Source organism: Chiloscyllium plagiosum, chromosome 2, assembly GCF_004010195.1.
Source record: "Chiloscyllium plagiosum isolate BGI_BamShark_2017 chromosome 2, ASM401019v2, whole genome shotgun sequence".
Classification (NCBI taxonomy): Eukaryota; Metazoa; Chordata; class Chondrichthyes; order Orectolobiformes; family Hemiscylliidae; genus Chiloscyllium; species Chiloscyllium plagiosum.
In genome coordinates, this window is record NC_057711.1 from 12,009,038 (window position 1) to 12,026,931 (window position 17,894).

At 39.6% G+C, this 17,894-nt stretch overlaps 1 protein-coding gene across 3 annotated transcripts in view; it reads left to right on the plus strand.

Moving 5' to 3' along the window:
- zfyve28 (zinc finger, FYVE domain containing 28) overlaps nucleotides 1–6,518 on the plus strand; it is a 206,765-nt gene extending 200,247 nt beyond the window's left edge. For all 3 annotated transcript variants that reach the window (XM_043704078.1, XM_043704105.1, XM_043704088.1), the window contains 2 exons: nucleotides 1,919–2,022; nucleotides 4,112–6,518. In XM_043704078.1, coding sequence (XP_043560013.1) covers nucleotides 1,919–2,022; nucleotides 4,112–4,243 — 236 coding nt within the window. In that variant the 3' untranslated portion in view covers nucleotides 4,244–6,518. The remainder of the gene's footprint in view (nucleotides 1–1,918; nucleotides 2,023–4,111) is intronic.
- The last annotated feature ends 11,376 nt before the right edge of the window (nucleotides 6,519–17,894 follow it).

Genomic DNA, 17,894 nt, shown 5'->3' on the forward strand with positions numbered 1-17,894 from the left:
CTCCATAATCTATCCAGGAACTCAAAGTTAATTTTAATTTCAAACTACTTTTATTTGTTAAAATTGTGCATGTTACACTTGTGGTACTGTGAGACTGTTTGTTTGTTTATTTTGATCTGCAGATTTTATCTAAAATATGCCACTGTAGCACTTTCTTTATGCTTGGCAGCAGCTGTCCTCAAATAATTTGGCTTTGTTCACTGTAACTGGAAAAATACGTGCACGGCACAGGCTGTTCCTGGCAAAGAACGTGTGCACTAACCTGTTTTTGTGAATGTGGATTTTTTTTTGTGGTTTAATGCTTCTGTTCAGCAGCTCCTTTGACTGCTAGCTCTTCTTTTCACTGAGAAAACTGGAATATTACCATTTGAAATTATTTCAAATCGAAATCTTCAAGTGTTGATCAAGACCTTCTCAAAATGAAGAATACATAATAAGTGTCTTAAAAGGAATTGAAATGAGTGCAGTTGAGGTTGTGGGGTAATTGCATTCCAAGTATACCGGGCATAGTTTTTCTTTTTTTTTAAGAGAATAATCTCACCACAGATAGTCACGGGTGCCATTAAGAGTAGACCCAGTTCTTGATAACTGGTTTTCTTTTCAAACTTTGCAGGTTTCTATTGAGGAAGCGGCAGTAAAGTGACTGTCAAATGAGAGAGAAAGTACAGGAGGGATCTTGCTCGGTTGAAACTTTTCTTCACCTCCCTCACACACATGTGCATTTAGTACGCACACTCATTATCATCTATCGCAAGGAAGGAAGCCATTCTGCTGACTGAGTCTATTCAGGCCTGTATTGAGGAAACCAGTCAGTCTCATTTCCCATGGTATCTCCCAAGATCTCAGTTTATCTCCCTCAAGTGATCATCTAATTTCCTTTAAAATAATTCATAATCCCCACTTCAAACACTGTTGTGGGCACATGTTCCAAATAATAGACCTCTCTTGACATCTCTTCATCAAAAATATATATCATCTGTGTCTGAGTCCTTGTACCAGCTAATAGAAACAGTTTGTCCTCGTCTACCTTAGATTTAAAGCTATCACAATATTGTACACCTCCATCAAATGTCACCTCAATCTTCACTCCAAGGAGAACAAACCCAGCTTCTCCAACCTAACCTTTGTAGATGAATCACCATCCCTGAACCATTCTGATGAATCTTTTCTGCACCTTCGTCCATATTTTCTAAATGGTGTCAACCAAAATTGGGCATAATGCTATCACTATGATCAAATCAGAGCTTTGTGAAAGTTTGCTCTGTGCTTTCCTCCTCTAATTGTGAGTGCACCATCATGTAAATTTTGAATACTGAGATATTTCACCTGATATTTTTATATTAGAGTCATAGGGATGTCCATCACAGAAACAGACCCTTCGGTCCAACTCGTCAATGCCAACCAGCTACCCTAAATTAATTAGTCGCATCTGCCAGCACTTAGCCCATATCCCTCTAACACCTTCCTATTCATATACCCATCCAGATGCCTTTTAAATGTTGTAATTGTACCACCTGCCTCCACTTTCTCTGGCAGCTCATTCCATATACACACACCCTCTGTGTGAAAAAGTTGCCCCTTAGGTCCCTTTTATATCTTTCCCCTCTCTCCTTAAACCTATGCCCTCTAGTTCTGGAGTCCCCTACCCCAGGGAAAAGCCTTTGTCTATTTACCCTATCCGTGCCCCTCATAATTTTATAAACCTCTATACGGTCACCCCTCAGTTTCCAAATCTCCAGGGGAAACATCTATTTCTGAATTCTAAAATAGTGTGAAATGCAAATGTGCCATATTTATATATTTTTTAAAATCATTGAATAGTATTATGGGTGGGGTGGTAGAAATTACAGACTTTGGTGAAATGATTTGTTGCATGATTTCCTGTTACTGATGGAGTCTTTTTTCCTGTTTCTGACAGATCCTCCGGAATGGGTACCAGATGAAGTCTGCAGTTACTGTACTGCATGCAAGGCACCGTTCACTGTGATTCGAAGGAAGCATCATTGCAGAAGCTGTGGAAAGGTAATTGGTCAAGCACTGGGCTTGATGGAGAATTTTGAACGAAATGGGTTTCCCGCCTCAAAGTCAATCATGTGCCTTTGTTATGGAATTCATTAAAAAAAACAACCAGTTTCACTTGACTTATGTTTGAGTTTTTCTCCCTGGCTGGTGTGCTGATTGGAGTTGAGAGTAAGATGTTAACTTTGTGTCATGACTGAAGAAGGTATGAATCAGCAGCAGGAGAGCCATTTTAGCCTCTTGAGCTGCTCTATTCAGTATGATAACAGCTGATGTAACTGTAACCTCAAATCTACATTCCCACATTCCCCTGATATCCTTTCACCTCATTGTTTAACAAGACTCTTACTTTTATCTTAACAATATTCAAGGACTGGACTCCACCCACCTTTTCAGGGAGAGTTTAAAAGAGACATGACCCATGGAGGAAGCAAATCTGACTGATCACTGTTTTAAATGGGATTTTAAAACACAGAACCCTTCTTCTACCTTCTCCCCTAACAGTCAACATCCTCAACCTGTCAAAGTCTATTAGCTTTCTATATACTTCAATCAAGTTATTTTTACGCTAGTAAAACTCCAGAGGGTACAAGACCAGCCTTTCAGTCTTTTCTCAGAGGCAACCCTCTCATTCCAGGTATTAATCCAATAAACCTGAACTGAACTGCCTCAAATGGATTTATATCCCTCTGTAAATAAAGTGACTGCACTGCACAGCACTCCACATGCAGTCTCACCAGCACTCTGTAGCTGCAGCATAATCTTACTCTTTGTATTTGAATCCCCTCTAGATAAATGAAAATACTTTGCTAGTTTTCCTAATTACTTGTTGTACCTACATACAATCCTTTTGTAACTCATGCATGAGGACTCCAAGATATCTCTGCATTTCAAAGCTCTGCAATCTCTGACCACTTCGACAGTATACTCCCTTTATATTCCTCCTGCCCAAATAGACATTTTCTGTTTTTGCACGTTATATTCTGCTTACCACATCTTTGCCTATTCTCATAATTTGTCAAATATAATTTGTAACTCTCTTCTGTCCTCTTCAACTAATTTCCCTACCTTTGTGTCAACAAATTACAAAGCACAAGAGTACTATAGATTATGATACTTGACTTGCAACTCAGAGGTCTTGAGTTAAATTTTAATTGTAACATACGGTGCAAAATTGAATTCAATCAATCTGGTAAATTCTGGGCTAATCACCAGACATTAGACCATTAGCGGTCCCCAATTGTTGTAAAAGCTCAACTGGTGCCCTTGAAGCAAGGTTTCCAGCAATGCTGCCCTGTCTAGTCTCCATTTGACTCCAGTCTCTCACTGGTTGGTTCTTGTCCTCAAAGTAATCGAATTTGGCCATAAATACAGCCTCACAACTGACATCTGCATTAAAATTATTAGTTATAAATCAAAGAGTGAAGAGATTGTGTAGTTTAGATATTATAGAAGTAGGGAGTCTAACTACTCTCATCAGTATGAACATTTAAAATATGGCGTGATGAATTTAGTCAACTTCAAACATTAAAATCAAATGACAATACAGAAAATAATCTGGTAAACTAGGCAAATCGATAGGAGCTGCTAGTTTCCACACCAGCATGCTAAAGGGAACAGATCAAGAAATTGCAGTGCGTTCATCATAAGGTTTATAGAATTGTATCTTTTTGGATTAGGAGATTGCAAAAGGATGATATAACAGATAACTACAAATGTTTAAGTTTAATTTCAACTTTGAGAAAGTTAATCTGATCTATCATGGGCCAAATGATTTTGACAGTTATGAGCTAATCAAAGAGAAATAGTTAATATTTTAGCAGAGACTACAAGAATGTGGAGTATGGATGACTCATGGAATATCAATATTGGTAAATGGCTAATCATCCAAATCTATACATTGTTCTTGCTTTCTGCTCACAAATTGCTATAGATCACTTAGAATGAACTGCTTGATTCTGTACTGTAAATTCTATGTGAGCCATTCATATATGTCTGTTTCAAATCAAAATTGTTATGGGAGTCTCCAAAACTTGACTGTTAACCAATTTCCTTTCCCTACATGAAGTTTAAATGCCTTTTCATTTAACAGATCTTCTGCTCACGTTGCTCTTCTCATTCGGCTCCCTTACCTCGATACGGCCAGATGAAACCAGTCCGGGTCTGCACACACTGCTACATATTCCATGTGACGCCCTTCTACAGTGACAAACCAAGCATCTGATGACTGCTGAGTGAACTGCCTGGTTCTGGCATGTATGAACTAGCTCAATAAGGTTGCAACTGATGCTGGATGCCAGCAGCGGGATGTTTATTTTGGCATTGTTTATTTTTAGTTTAGAATGGAAATTTGGATAAGCTTTCCTTAGAGGTAGTTCTGAGAGAAGCTGCAACTCCAAGTAGAAATTTTTGTACTGACCTTTTTAAATGCATTTTGATAATGAGCTGCTAAAAGGAAGCGCTGAGCTTCTATTGTTGTTCCACTGTAGTATGGTCTTCCACAAATTTGTATTGAAATTATAAAACTATCCTAAACTGAAGGAAGGCACTGCAGGGGTGGTGAGGGTTGGCAGAGGAGCGCTTCTGAAGGGTTTGCAATACTTGATGACCTTCTGTTCCTGTGCCATACACTCCTTATGGTTTAAATGTTGGCTAAAGTTCATCTGATCAGAAAAAGAAATTTTTCAGATATTTATTTGAGATGGAAAAATTCTTTTGAAGTTCTAATGTATTGATTAATCAAAGTCAGTCATTGTCTGTCATGCAACATCAACGCTACTGTTAAAACTGTTTTGAGCAGACGTCACCCGCTTTGTACATTGTGACAAAAGATTTGCACAATTTTCTTTTGACATTTATCTTATGTTTTACAGTCCATTTAGATCTCTTATTGTTGAGGAGCAAGTGACGATGTTGTCTCCAATGTATTGATGTGGTACATTGAGGTGGCATGGTGACGAACAGGTGTCCACACTGCAAATTTCTTAATCCCAGCTGTGCTGTTGAGGTTAATGTTAGGCAAAATGACACCAACTTACTCGTGGAGGGATCAGAGGGCGTCTGGATCTTGGATAATTTGTTCAATGCTGCTGCATGCACATTTAGAAAAAGAGAGAAGCATTCCAGTGTGTTTAAGAGTTTGAAATTGTACCTAAATAAGGTAGTGTGACTGTTATGGGAAGCCTTGGGCTGACTTCTTCCCAAATATATTTTTTCTTTAAGGTGACAAGACTATTTATGAGACACATATTGAGCCGAACCAAACAGCTGATAAAGTTAATAATCAAATCTGTGGTGACCACATGAGAACATGCTGAGGTTCAAATTCCTTCCTCAAATACCCAGAGTAAGCTTCACATTTCACCCTGGAAGTGCTTTTTTTTCTCAACCAGATACAGACTATGGTTGTTGTTTCAGTAACTCTCACCCAAGTATTCACTCTTCCTTTGTAAAGAGATACCAACTGTTAACTCCTCGCCCCAAGCTCTAGAGTAAGAGAACAATTGTTGTGTCCCTACAGTAGCTCCTACAGCTAAGTTAGTATATAATCCCTGGAATTCCTGCCTCCTTGTCTCAGGAGTATACTAGCCAGTGCCTTTACCTAGTAAGTAATTCAGGTGTGCATAATCTGGGTGTTCACTCAATTCTGTTCCATATAATTAACAACAAATTAAGCTCCTTAACTCCTAACTATTTGAAGGATTCTCCGATAACTATCTGGTCCAGATTTTGTCATTGCCCATCAACATAAAGTATCGCCAGTGGGAAAACCACTGATGCTCAAAAGAACAGGATTACGGACATACCAGGGGCTAGGGGAACTACCTCACCAAGCAAAAGGATAACCCATCAGTCGGAAACAAAGACTGGATGGAAGCCAGTTTGATTAAAATACCATAAAGATATTTGATATGTTGCAAAATAAAACCCTTCACCAATTAAATGCTTAACAACTATGTTCTATGTTTATACAAAATATAATTCCACCATAACTACCCATTATTTATATATAGGTTCTCTACTTTTACAAGTTAAAGCTCTCTGCTAAAGATTTATCAATGAAAATGAAGATTTACTATCTCGCCTGTCGTTGAAGATCTGAGGAATCTCCAGCATCATGTCTATGATCAAGCAAGAGATCTTGTGCAGACGACTTGAACTATTTAATCCCTACAAATTCCAGAAAACTGTTGTTCTGTTCAAGCCATTTTCCTCTCGCTCTTATGATAGAGTTATAGGGATAGGATCTGGGTGGGATACTCTTTGGCGGGTTGGTGTGGACTTGTTAGGCCAAATGGCCTGTTTCAACACTGTAGGGATTCATTGGTATTCTACTTATGAAAACAAAACATGAGGATTACACTCCTCCTGTAAGTTCCTTGATTTCTCAATTTTAAGTTGCAGTATTTCAACACCTATTCTGTTCATGCTGTTTCCAAATATTTATTAGGCACAAATGAGGACTGCAGATGCTGGAGATTAGAGTCGAGAGTGTGATGCTGGAAAAGCATAGCAGTTCAGGCAGCGTCTGAGGAGCAAAAGCCCTTCATCAGGAAAGAGGGTCAAACATAGATTTTCCTGCTCCTCAGATCTTGCCTGACCTGCTGTACTTTTCCAACACCATACTCTTGACTCCAAATATTTACTGTCATTCTCAAAAGTCACTATCATATTGACCACTGCAATCTGTTGTTTCTTCATTAAAATAAAATCCAGTTTGCAGAGGTGGCCTTTGTTGTCCTTAAGTTGTCCAACTGTATTCCCCTATATACTGTGTTGTAATTTGGCAACAATTTATTGTGCCTCTTAATCCATGCATACTTGACAAATGGGCAAAGACCTGAAATGTGTGCTCATGTTTCTAACTTGGTGTCTCATCTCCTGCACTCTGCATCTCCTGCATGTAGGCTGCCTTGGGATAATGTAATCTATCTTGGGTACAAATTACAGCTTAACATCAATCCATTGATCAGTCTCAATGATTTGATTTTGTGTGCTGGTCGCATCTAAGAGCTTGAGACTGGATCATTTTTAAAATAATTTATCCCTGTCCCTTAGCTTTTTAATTCAATTCATTTAGTTGTCTCCCAGTGTCCAGAGATGTGCAGGTTAGGTGGATTGACCATGCTAAATTGCCCATAGTGTCCAGCGATGTGCTATCTAAGTGGAAGAGCCATGGGAAATGCAGGGTTATATGGTAGTGGCGTGGGTCTGAGTGGGATGCTGTTTGGAGGGTAGGTGTGGACTCAGTAAGCCTGTTTCAACACTAAGGATTCTATGATTCTATTCTATGGTTCAATGTCTCCACTACCGTAATTTATGATCCGATCAATCATATGTTAACTGATCAGGTTGATCTAGGAGTTTGGCGATCACTCTTGGGGGACTGGTGTTCTGTTTAAGGGTAAGGATCTCAACGTTTTTCAGGATCTTGAGCTCCCTTAAACTCAAAATGATGTGCAAGTTATCTTTTTCAAACACTGGAAAGAAGCCCTTGTTACCAGATCTCAAGAAGCCTCAAGTGATTCCCTCTTCCATTTAATAGCAATTGGGATTTGTACTTCTAGCTTCAGGAAACCAAATCCTCTAACCCTATTGCAGGCATATAAACCACCATCTGTTATCTAAGGTGGAAGGTGGAGAAATTACTTAGTAGTAAGATAACTAAGTCAAGATTATGTAAGATATTCTGAGAAGCTTCTGTGAGAATAAGGTGGTCATATAATTTGGGGACAACACGTTCTCTGAAGCTCGGTTTCTTTAATTTGGGCAGAGCGCAACCAATTCTAAATTGGTGACCCAGTTTTCAACCTTTCCAAATCACTTTCTGCAACACCCTTCCACAGATAAATACATGCGCTAAGAAATTTCTCCAAACTGTCCAAGGGGATAAACTTGATTTTCTCATGGTTCAAATTCCAGCCACCTTCAAAGTTATGTGGAAAAGTCTTACCTTTGTGAACAAAATAGATGTTGATAGTTAACCCAGTGTGCTCTCAGAAATCTTAGATAATTTCAAAGTTTTTACACATCATTGTATGTGAATTGCTTAGCAGGGCAATGCCACCTGAAAAAATTAGGGCAGAGCAATTTATTCTTTCCTCATGTAATAGCAAAGTCGCTCCTGACCTAGCTTCTTCCAGGATACGTAATAGCACGTTCAAAGCTAGAACAATACAGGAGAGTGAGTGTCTTGTTTTATTCTCTTAATTTTAATCAGATTAGTTTTCAAGTGATTCCAGTTGAATTATTAGTATAAAGATCATTGGCTAACTGTTATAAATGGTTTCGATAGATTCATCCATTTTAAACATTGATGAACTATTTTGTCAGATGCCTTTGCCAAATCGATAAAGACAATTGTGAGGTTCCTCCTATTTCTTTGTACTCCCTGGATGATGATGTCTAGGATTGCTATGTTCTCATTTGAAACTAGAGCCACTGCCAGAAACTCTTTCTGTCAAGGCTGTATTTGAATGACAGCACGAGGCTTCTTCATGATTTTAGTAAATAAACAAAGCAAAATGGGGCCTATTAGAATGGGCCTCAAATTGTCAATATTTTTAAGACATTCCTGATCTTCAGATTTAGGGATCAAGATCGTTTATCTTTTTCAGAGTCTGGAATTGTGCATGATCTCAAGCATGAGTAAAGACAAGGCAAGCGTGTAGCATCTTCCAAATGAATGTCTTGGAATCCTCCAATTTCATGTTGACTTCTTCCTCATTTAAGGAGTGCTCTAATTCACCCTCCTCACTCTCTGCCTTGAATATTTTAAAAATCAATTGATACTTGCCTTATTATTTGGCACTGACAACTTCAGTGTAAAGATTGGTTTCAAGCTCCTATTTTGAGAGAGTGACAAAGAAATAGCCGGAGTCCCCATACTTTGACGGGTTAACTGGAGTCTTTTTTTTATATAGAGTGTTTGAGTTTCTCTGAATTTTGCTAATTTCTTAGTCCATCATCATTTCTTGACTTCCTTCCCTCCACTCTTCAATCTTTTTAAATCATGATTCTTTAACCATTCTGTTCAAATCGTATCTAATAAATAACAGATTAGAGATGCAGTCTACAAACCCTAGTCCCAGCACTCTGACCTCAGGGTCACCTCTTTTACTCAGCAGTTCCTCAGCCTGAGAAGTTTGGCCTTTATTCTGTCCTGACACTTGAAGATACTGGCTGGTGGACTTTCCTGAGCTTGGGCCTACCCTTCCTGGGTCATGGTAACCTCATATAGATCCATTTCTAAAATAACATTCCAAGTTTTGTCAAACTGTTGTGTTTGGGTTGTCATGTGGGGTTTCTGTACCAGCCTGCTTTTATCTGTGTTTTACTAGTAAGGATGCCTGAGATCTTATTGATAAATTTCCATCCCACAAATTGTCGCTCTAACTAGAGTAGTTGGATGATCTCCTTCATCCACACGTAACCTCTTCTCCCAAGTTTAGATTCGGTTTTGGCTGGCTCTAAGCGCTCCTGGCTATGTATTTGGGAGTGTCTGTGACATTCATGTCACCAAGGCCAATCTTGTATGTAAACTTAAGTACCAGAGCATCTGTATGGCCTTCTGTACAACTGAACTTTTGCCATCACATTTGGTGTAATGACATGCTTTGTGTGGTCTTCACCGCTTTTTCTGCACGAAGCACACAGAGTTCTAATATTCTTAATCTGATGTTTTTTCACAAGATTGTGATGAAGAGTGACTCACATTGCAAATGAAATAACCCATCAAGGGGGTATTGGATTACAACCTCCCTCACATCTGTATGGTTGTATGTCAGTTCGATAAACCATCTCTGTTGTTTCTTCACCAACATCTATGTTATTCACGCCCTCACATTTGTATTTGTTGTTTTTAGAAGGTTCACCCTTAAAATATGGCCTCATGCTCTGTTTGTTGGTCCTCCCCAGTCTGCCCTTCCATCACATTAAAGTTTACACTTACCAGAAAATGAGTCCTCAGGGTCTGACTCCGAGATCCACATCCACGTCGGAGCCAGCACAAAGTCTCAGGGGTTTTGATTCCATCTTCCCAGTCTGCATGGATACTGGCGGTCTTATTGGCTACTGTGTGACGTTGGTATTTTTCACAGATCACAGCCACAAACAACACTGCAGGAGGTTTTTTTCTTTCTCAGGACCCATCCCAACTGGTCTGAAGTGGTATTCAGAAACACCATTTGAAATTCTCTTTGCATTGCCGTCTAACACTGTTTGGTATTGTGATCCCTGTGGATCAATGGATGTCTCATGTTTTTTCCTCTTTGGTTGAAAATCACTGCCCCTGTTTGCAACAAAGCCAGCAAGGAGGCACAACCAGCAATGTGGTCGATAAAGCATGTAAAAATTACCACCTTGGCAGGCTCCCATCAAATGAGTAAAGTGCTTGACAGAATATGGGCTTTGGCCTCAGAAAAACCCAAGAATCTAGCAGAAATTGATTTTGTAATACAGCAAAGCAATGATCAATTTTGGCTGTAATGGAAATCGCTGCAGGAATCCAGCATCTGCAGGATAAAATAATTTCAGTGGGAGACCAATGGCTGTAGTGACAGTGAAAATTAAAGACTTTGTTACAGGGTATTACTAGAAAATGACCTGTATTTTTTGTGCAATATGGTCAGTACATCCAGAAGTCCTCATCTATTAGAGGATTTTAGTTTCTAACTATTACCTAACTCTCTTCTCAAATATTTGGCTGCATTTGAAGCAAATATGCCAGTTGGCAGGAGAATTTTCTGACCTGTTTTCTTCAGAATTGTTGGTTACGTCTCAATCTGATCACCTTGGGAGGAAAGTGAATCTAGTATCTTTCCTCCCACCCCTCCCCTTTAAATCAAAAACCTGGCACACATTCTCCCAAAGTAACTTAATACGTTTCCAACTCAGCACCTACGTTTACTTGCTGATTACAGGCAATGATATTCTGGCATAATATTGTGTGGTTTAGCAATGGGAGTTTGATTGGCACCCACCTTTTTATTCTCTGTTTTTCTTCCTCACGCCACATGAGAAACAGACCAAGCCAATACACTAAGGAAGTTAAAAGTTCAAAGAACACCATCCTCCCATTGATCGTAGCAGTCAATCTCTTGCCAATTAATCCACAACAAATCCAGATATCAGGCAAGGAAGTCCCATATTGGGAGAACTTTGTGAACCAAGCACTCCATATGGTTTTGAAGAGTGTCAGCTTGGTGTGACGCTACCTTTTTCACAAGTGTTATCTTTTTGTTGCTACCAACCCTTTAACTGAATTTGGTTCAGAGGAAGTGGAGGAGGCTAGTACAATTGCAACATTTAAAAGGCATCGAGTTGGGTATATCTGGAAGGGTTTGGAGGGATATGGGCCGGATGCTGGTGAGTGGGACTAGATTAGGTTGGGATATCTGGTTGGCATAGACGAGTTGGACTGAAGGATCTGTTTCCATGCTGTACATCTCTATGACCCTATGACCCATTCTTCCATTGCCACACTTAGGGCTCCATATTATTGTTGCTGTTCACCTTTCCCCAGTGCTGTGACTGGCTATGGGGTAACCATGAAACATAAACTAACAGTCTGAGGGGGTCGCACTTGTCACTGCTGTTGAGTGACTTAGGGATATGGGGCAAATACTGTGCAAGAATGTATAATCATATTATAAATCAACCAACAGCCAATGCTGGAGGTCTGAAACAGAAATGAAGTACTGAAGAAACTCAGCAGGTCTGGCAGCATCTGTAGAGAGAAAAAAACGCAAAGTTAATGTTTTGAATTAAGCGACCGTTCAGCAGCTGGAAAATAGTACTTGTGCTAATGAGGGGAGTGTTGGAGATTGTGGTGGTACAGAGGAGAGAGTTGAATATTTGAGGTGGTGCCTGGAGAGAGGGGGAAAGAAGAGGAGAGGTAAACAGGATTGCTCATGGTAAGCTGGGATGAAGATAAATACTGACTGGATGGTGATGGGAAATGTGAACAGATGAAAATGGGCTTTTTGTGTTGGGGACAACCAATACAGAACAGATCCAGGTACTGCCTCTTTATTCACTCCCCTTTTATTTGCTCACCATCATCACCACCACAACATACCTCCCAAGTCCCATCATCAACATAAATATCACTTTTCAGTTCTGATGATTGGATAATTGGATTCAAAATTTTAAATCTCTGCTTTTGTTTCAGATTTCCAGTATCTGCAGCTATTTACAGTCATAGTCAAACAGCATGGAAACAGACCCTTTGGCCCAACTTGTCCATGCCGACCAGATATCCTAAACTAATCTAGTCCCACTTGCCAACACTAAATCCTTCCTATTCATATTCCCATTCTGTTGCCTTTTAAGTGTTTTCATTGTACCAGCCTCCTCTGCTTCCTTTGACTGCTCATTCTATACATGCACACCCTCTGTGTGAAAAAGTTGCCCCTCAGATCCCTTTTAAATCTTTATATTCAGGTAATCGCAACTGTTTTCTAGCTTTTGAGAGATGAATAAATGAATTTTGGCAGTGAGGAAATGTTAAATACTGAAAGCAAGTTGTGGAACATGCCATTAGCATGGTCACATTCAAGATATTCAGCAACCCAGCAGAATCACTGCCTTCTGCTCAGTTTCTGAATTTTGAAAGCATATCCCTTTGAAAATTATATTTGTAAGCCCATTTACTGCGAGTCTTGCTATTCTGTTCAAAAGTTACTGTTAGGTTCGGCAAGTTGGGTTTCTTTATAAGGGGAAGTTTCTCTGGAAGCAGAGCTGCACAGGTAGTTGTCAAGGAAATAGAATGTCCCACAGTGATTATGGTAACAGTCATAATGGAAGCTGCGACCTGATGACTTCTTGTGCTCTGATTGTTTGTTTATTGCACTTGGGACAGCTTTTAGTGCTATCACATATTGTACAGATAATCCTTGTCCACCCCTGCTTCCCCATATGCAGACTTTGGGCATGGGTTTCAGCTGGACCAGTTGTCTTTTCCCTATATTTAGTGTTACATCCCAGTTGCAATATTAGTTGTTTCAGTATTAACTCTTGAGTGATAATCGTATTACTTGGTTCTTCAAGAGTACAGAGATATTTCCAGAAAAGTCATTTCCCCCCCCACCCCCTCAACCAAAGTATCCAAAAGGCTATCATTGGATTAAGTTAAAAATCTCACAACACCAGGTTATAGTCCAACAGGTTTAATTGGAAGCTCATTCATTGGGTGATAGTGGAAGGCTCGATCGTAACACAGAATTTATAGCAAAAATTTGTAGTGTGATGTAACTGAAATTATACATTGACAAATTGATTGTCTTTTAAGCCTTTCATCTGTTAGAATACAGTGATAGTTTCACTTCTTTCATGTGTAAATCACAAAACCTTTTTTTTTAAAAGTTGCATTCTCGGGTTAGCTGTTAACAATGGTGATAGCTAGACAATATGTTGAAGGTTCCCCCACCTCACCTCGTTCCAAATTTCCAGCTCAGCACTGTCCCCATGACTTGTCCTACCTGCCTATCTCCTTTTCCACCTATCCACTCCACCCTCTCCTCCCTGACCTATCACCTTCATCCCCTCCCCCACTCACTTTTGAAGCTCAGCCAAGCATACACACAGACACAATGATATTCATAAGAGTTGTACAACAGGGAAACGCACTATTTTGTTCAACTCATCCATGCCAATCTAGTCCTATTTGCCAGCATTTGGCCCGTATACCTGTAAACCCTTCCTATTCATATACTCATCCAAATGCCTTTTAAATGTAGTAATTGTACCAGCCTCCACCACATCCTCTGGCAGCTCATTCCATACACGCACTACCCTCTGTGTGAAAAGGTTGCCCCTTAGGTCTCTTTTAAAACTTTCTCCTCTCATCTTAAACTAACCTCCCCTAGTTTTGGACTCCCGTATCCTTGGGAAAAAAAACCTTGCCTATCCATGCCTCTCATGATCTTCTAAACCTCTGCGGTCACCCCTCAGCATAAAACCTGTGGCTCAAACCCCTTGTGGGGCAAAATCAGTAAAGAGCATGAACAGATTTGGTGCTTGTTTCTAATCTGTCTGTTGATCAAAACAGTCTGGCAGAGGGCTTTTATAACTCTCAAAGCTATAGCTGGTTGCTTAATTTTTTTAAAGATTAAGTATCAGGGTATTTTTAAAAATCTTCATGCTGCAATAGATATGCAAATGTTAAGTTCCCTTAAAACTTTTTGATTTACATCAATTTGTCAACCATGCTGTGACTCTGACCCAGCAGCAGCCAAATTAGGATTTGTTTGAGCTCAACACTTGGCTGAAATGTGTCCACTAAGTTTGGGTTTCCTGTTCGTGTGAATCTCACTTTCCTGTACTGGTAAAAATTGAATCTTTTGGAAATTGGAGAGGGACTTCCATACCCACGTCCCACCTGCCATTTTAAAAGGTCCACAGAGCTTTTCTGACTCTGCCAAAATTCTATTTTAGAAGTTAGTTAATTTTAGTAAGACATGCCTTTATCATCAATATAGATAAACGGATTTCTGAACAAACTTTACCACCAGACAACACAAAAGTTTGGATTCTTCCACCCACTTTGTAAATTGATCTGTAATGACCAGACAACATTACTCTTTTCCCTCCCCGCCATTTCACGGAATGTGTCTGCTCCTGTGGTCCCTTCAGTTGAGGTTGGTATGACATACAGATTTTAATGGGTCTTCCTGGATTGTACTGTGCACATTATCAGACGTTGCTGATGTTTAGTGACATCTCTTTGCACTCACTGCCAGTATTTGCCCATCCTCCCCAACATAGCCTCAACAGATTCTATCGCTCTTTTTTCCTTAAACTGTAACCAGCATCCAATATTTCTCGTTATTTCTTAACATTCCTAATAATGATGAAACAAACCACATTCACTGTTTCTATCATCTTCAGAACATTGTTAACCAAAATCAATCATTCCTCTCTGATTCCAGGCATTAAAAGTTTTCATGTGTTCATGTTCTACAATTAGGTATCTCAGGTTTTCAAAGATAACTTACTAGGTTGGGCGGCACGGTGGCACAGTGGTTAGCACTGCTGCCTCACAGCGCCAGAGACCCGGGTTCAATTCCCGCCTCAGGCGACTAATTGTGTGGAGTTTGCACGTTCTCCCCGTGTCTACGTGGGTTTCCTCCGGGTGCTCCGGTTTCCTCCCACAGTCCAAAGATGTGCAGGTAAGGTGAATTGGCCATGTTAAATTGCCCATAGTGTTAGGTAAGGGGTAAATGCAGGGGTATGGGTGGGTTGCGCTTTGGCGGGGCAGTGTGGACTTGTTGGGCCGAAGGGCCTGTTTCCACACTGTAAGTAATCTAATCTAATCTAATCTAAATTCTGTTAGATATTACATGTCTCAAAATATTCCAGATTGAAACTGACCAGCTCCCGTTCATATTTAGTTTCTTAAGGACTTGATGCTTCCCAAGAAACTACTAGTCTGTGTATTCATCTTTGCTTTTGGCTGCACGTGTTAAAATGTTTTGAGTGTTTGAAATCACAATTTCTACCAAATTCTTTATCAGTCACAACTTGAGACACAATTATGTCCAGGCTTGGTTGTCTTATACAGTTCTTTTTAAATTAGAAATCCAAGTGATCGGAGTCAGTTGAGGATTCTCCCAATCTTGAGCACTTTGTTTCAGAAAGTAACGTGGTCTGACTGGTCAAGGCCAAATCTCTAAAAGGCAAAGTCTTTAATCTCAATTGGATATCGCTAAATTCCAAAACCCCACACCTAGTAATATGGAAGGTGTGTGGTGAAATTAAAAGAAAGTTGCCTGAGGAAGAGGAGTAGCCCAAGGCACCAGGTAATCTCATGTTATGGTTTTATTTTGTTTTTAAGAAACTGAAATTTCCTGACTTTCAAACTGACCTTATTAAAATTGATTGTGCTTTCTCTGATTTTCACTCACATTCCAATTGTCTTAAAACCTTCAAATTTTTTTTAAATCCTCTTGAGAGCAGAAGAATGTATCTTGTATCTTTTTGTTGTTATTCCCTGTTAAACATTTTCCAAACTCAGTTCAAGTTGAATATCTGCCATACTACAGTTTATCTGTGTTTTGGGAACAACTCAAGCTTGTATTTCAAACTAAAGTCAAAGTATAGTTCACTCTATTTCCAAATGTTTAACCAACATTTTGAACTTCTTTCTCAAACTTCTTTGTCTTGGCCTCATTAGTAGTTTAGTTTCTGTGTGTGCTGGCTAATTGAATTTACTCAAATATGCTCTTATTATTGGTGTTGGAAGGTTTTATTTGAAAGCTTTTCCCGAGTTCCTCTCCATAGCGGGACGAGGGAAGCAGGAAGACCTCGCTTGTGATCTTCTTGGTAAGCTATCACCTGTTTTCTTTGCATAGAAGTTGAGTTTTCTGAAAAATAATTCTCCAAAACAGTCCTCCTTTGAACCATTAATTCTGATGATGTTATCTTTTTAAGTTTCTCTGTATTGACCAGTAGAGATATTATAACTGAAATGGAAGATGTACCTCCAGTCTATCATGTTGTTGATTGACTTGATTTCCCCCAAGGGTGAGTCTTCTGGTTTAAGAGAGAAAAAACATTCTATATTCTGGTTACCCCATTCTGTTAACTTTTGGTGATAATCCTCAAGTGGTACCACTAGTTTGCCAGCACTGGAACTGTTCCCACTCTTGAGCCTTTTAACAATATTTTGGTAAGCTGTAAAACCTTCCATTGACCACCACCTCTCTCCCACTGTGAAAGGTACCAGCTTTCCAAGGTTTGCTGCTTAATGGCTTCTCACTGCTGGTATGAACCCAGTAAGCCTGTGCTGTATCCTTTTCCATCACTCTCGTACCCTCCTGCAATGAAAAGGTATGTCACCTTAACTTATTCCAACTTGGAGAGATCAAAAACATGTCGGCTTTGCTATAATTGCTTGCTACAGAGTAAAAGACTTGAAGTTACACACAGAGTTCTCGATCGCAAATTCGATAATACTCCAGTCAGAGTCTAATTGACTAAATGCTCATTCCAAATGTCACTAAAAGAAACTGTATGTTAACAACAGACGAGAATGGTTTGTAACAAACACACTTAACCGACCTTATTGAAAAAAGTACCAGAGGATTTGGATGTGTGTGAATGAATCAATTCTGTCCCTTTTCTGAGTTGGCTATCCACTGGGATGTATACTGCTTTCTGTTGCAGCTTGGATGGAACACTTGCCAATGTCACCCAGGAATTATCTACCAAGCATAGTTATTCTCCCTGACTACAGTCAATTGCAAATTTTCTAATTCCCATTGAAAGACCTTCATAGTAGCAAGGGCTTTTGAAAAATATTTTTATATTTATTCTTATTTAAAGGATGTAGGCACTGGTGACTAGCCCAGCATTTATTGGCCATCCCTAATTGCCCAGAGGGCAAATAAGTCAACCTTATTTCTGTGGGTCTGCAGTCACATGTAGGCCTTCCAGGTAATGACAGTAGTTTCTCTTTCCCTAAAGAACATTAGTGAACAAGATGGGTCTTTCTGACAATCAGCAACAGTTTCATGGTCATTGTTTAGACTCTTAATAATGTTGCAGCAAGCAATAAGTGCTGCCAGATAATGAAATAAAAGATATCTCAATTTCTAGAGATATGGTTCAAGTATGTTGTGGCCAGATTGAGTGCTCGGGATTTTTTGTTGTGCATCTTCCCTGTTTCCAAACAGAATGAAGCAAGCAGTGAACATTTAGCAAGCTGTCCACCCTCTTGAATGCTATATGAACCCAATACAATTTTCTTGCTTAATGACCAGCAATGCTCATCTACCTGTTACGTAGACAATGGCGGATTAGATGGGTCAGCTGCAGTTCAGGCTAATGGCTTATTGAATGCTTCAGAAAAGCCACTGACCACACAGTGATGTTAT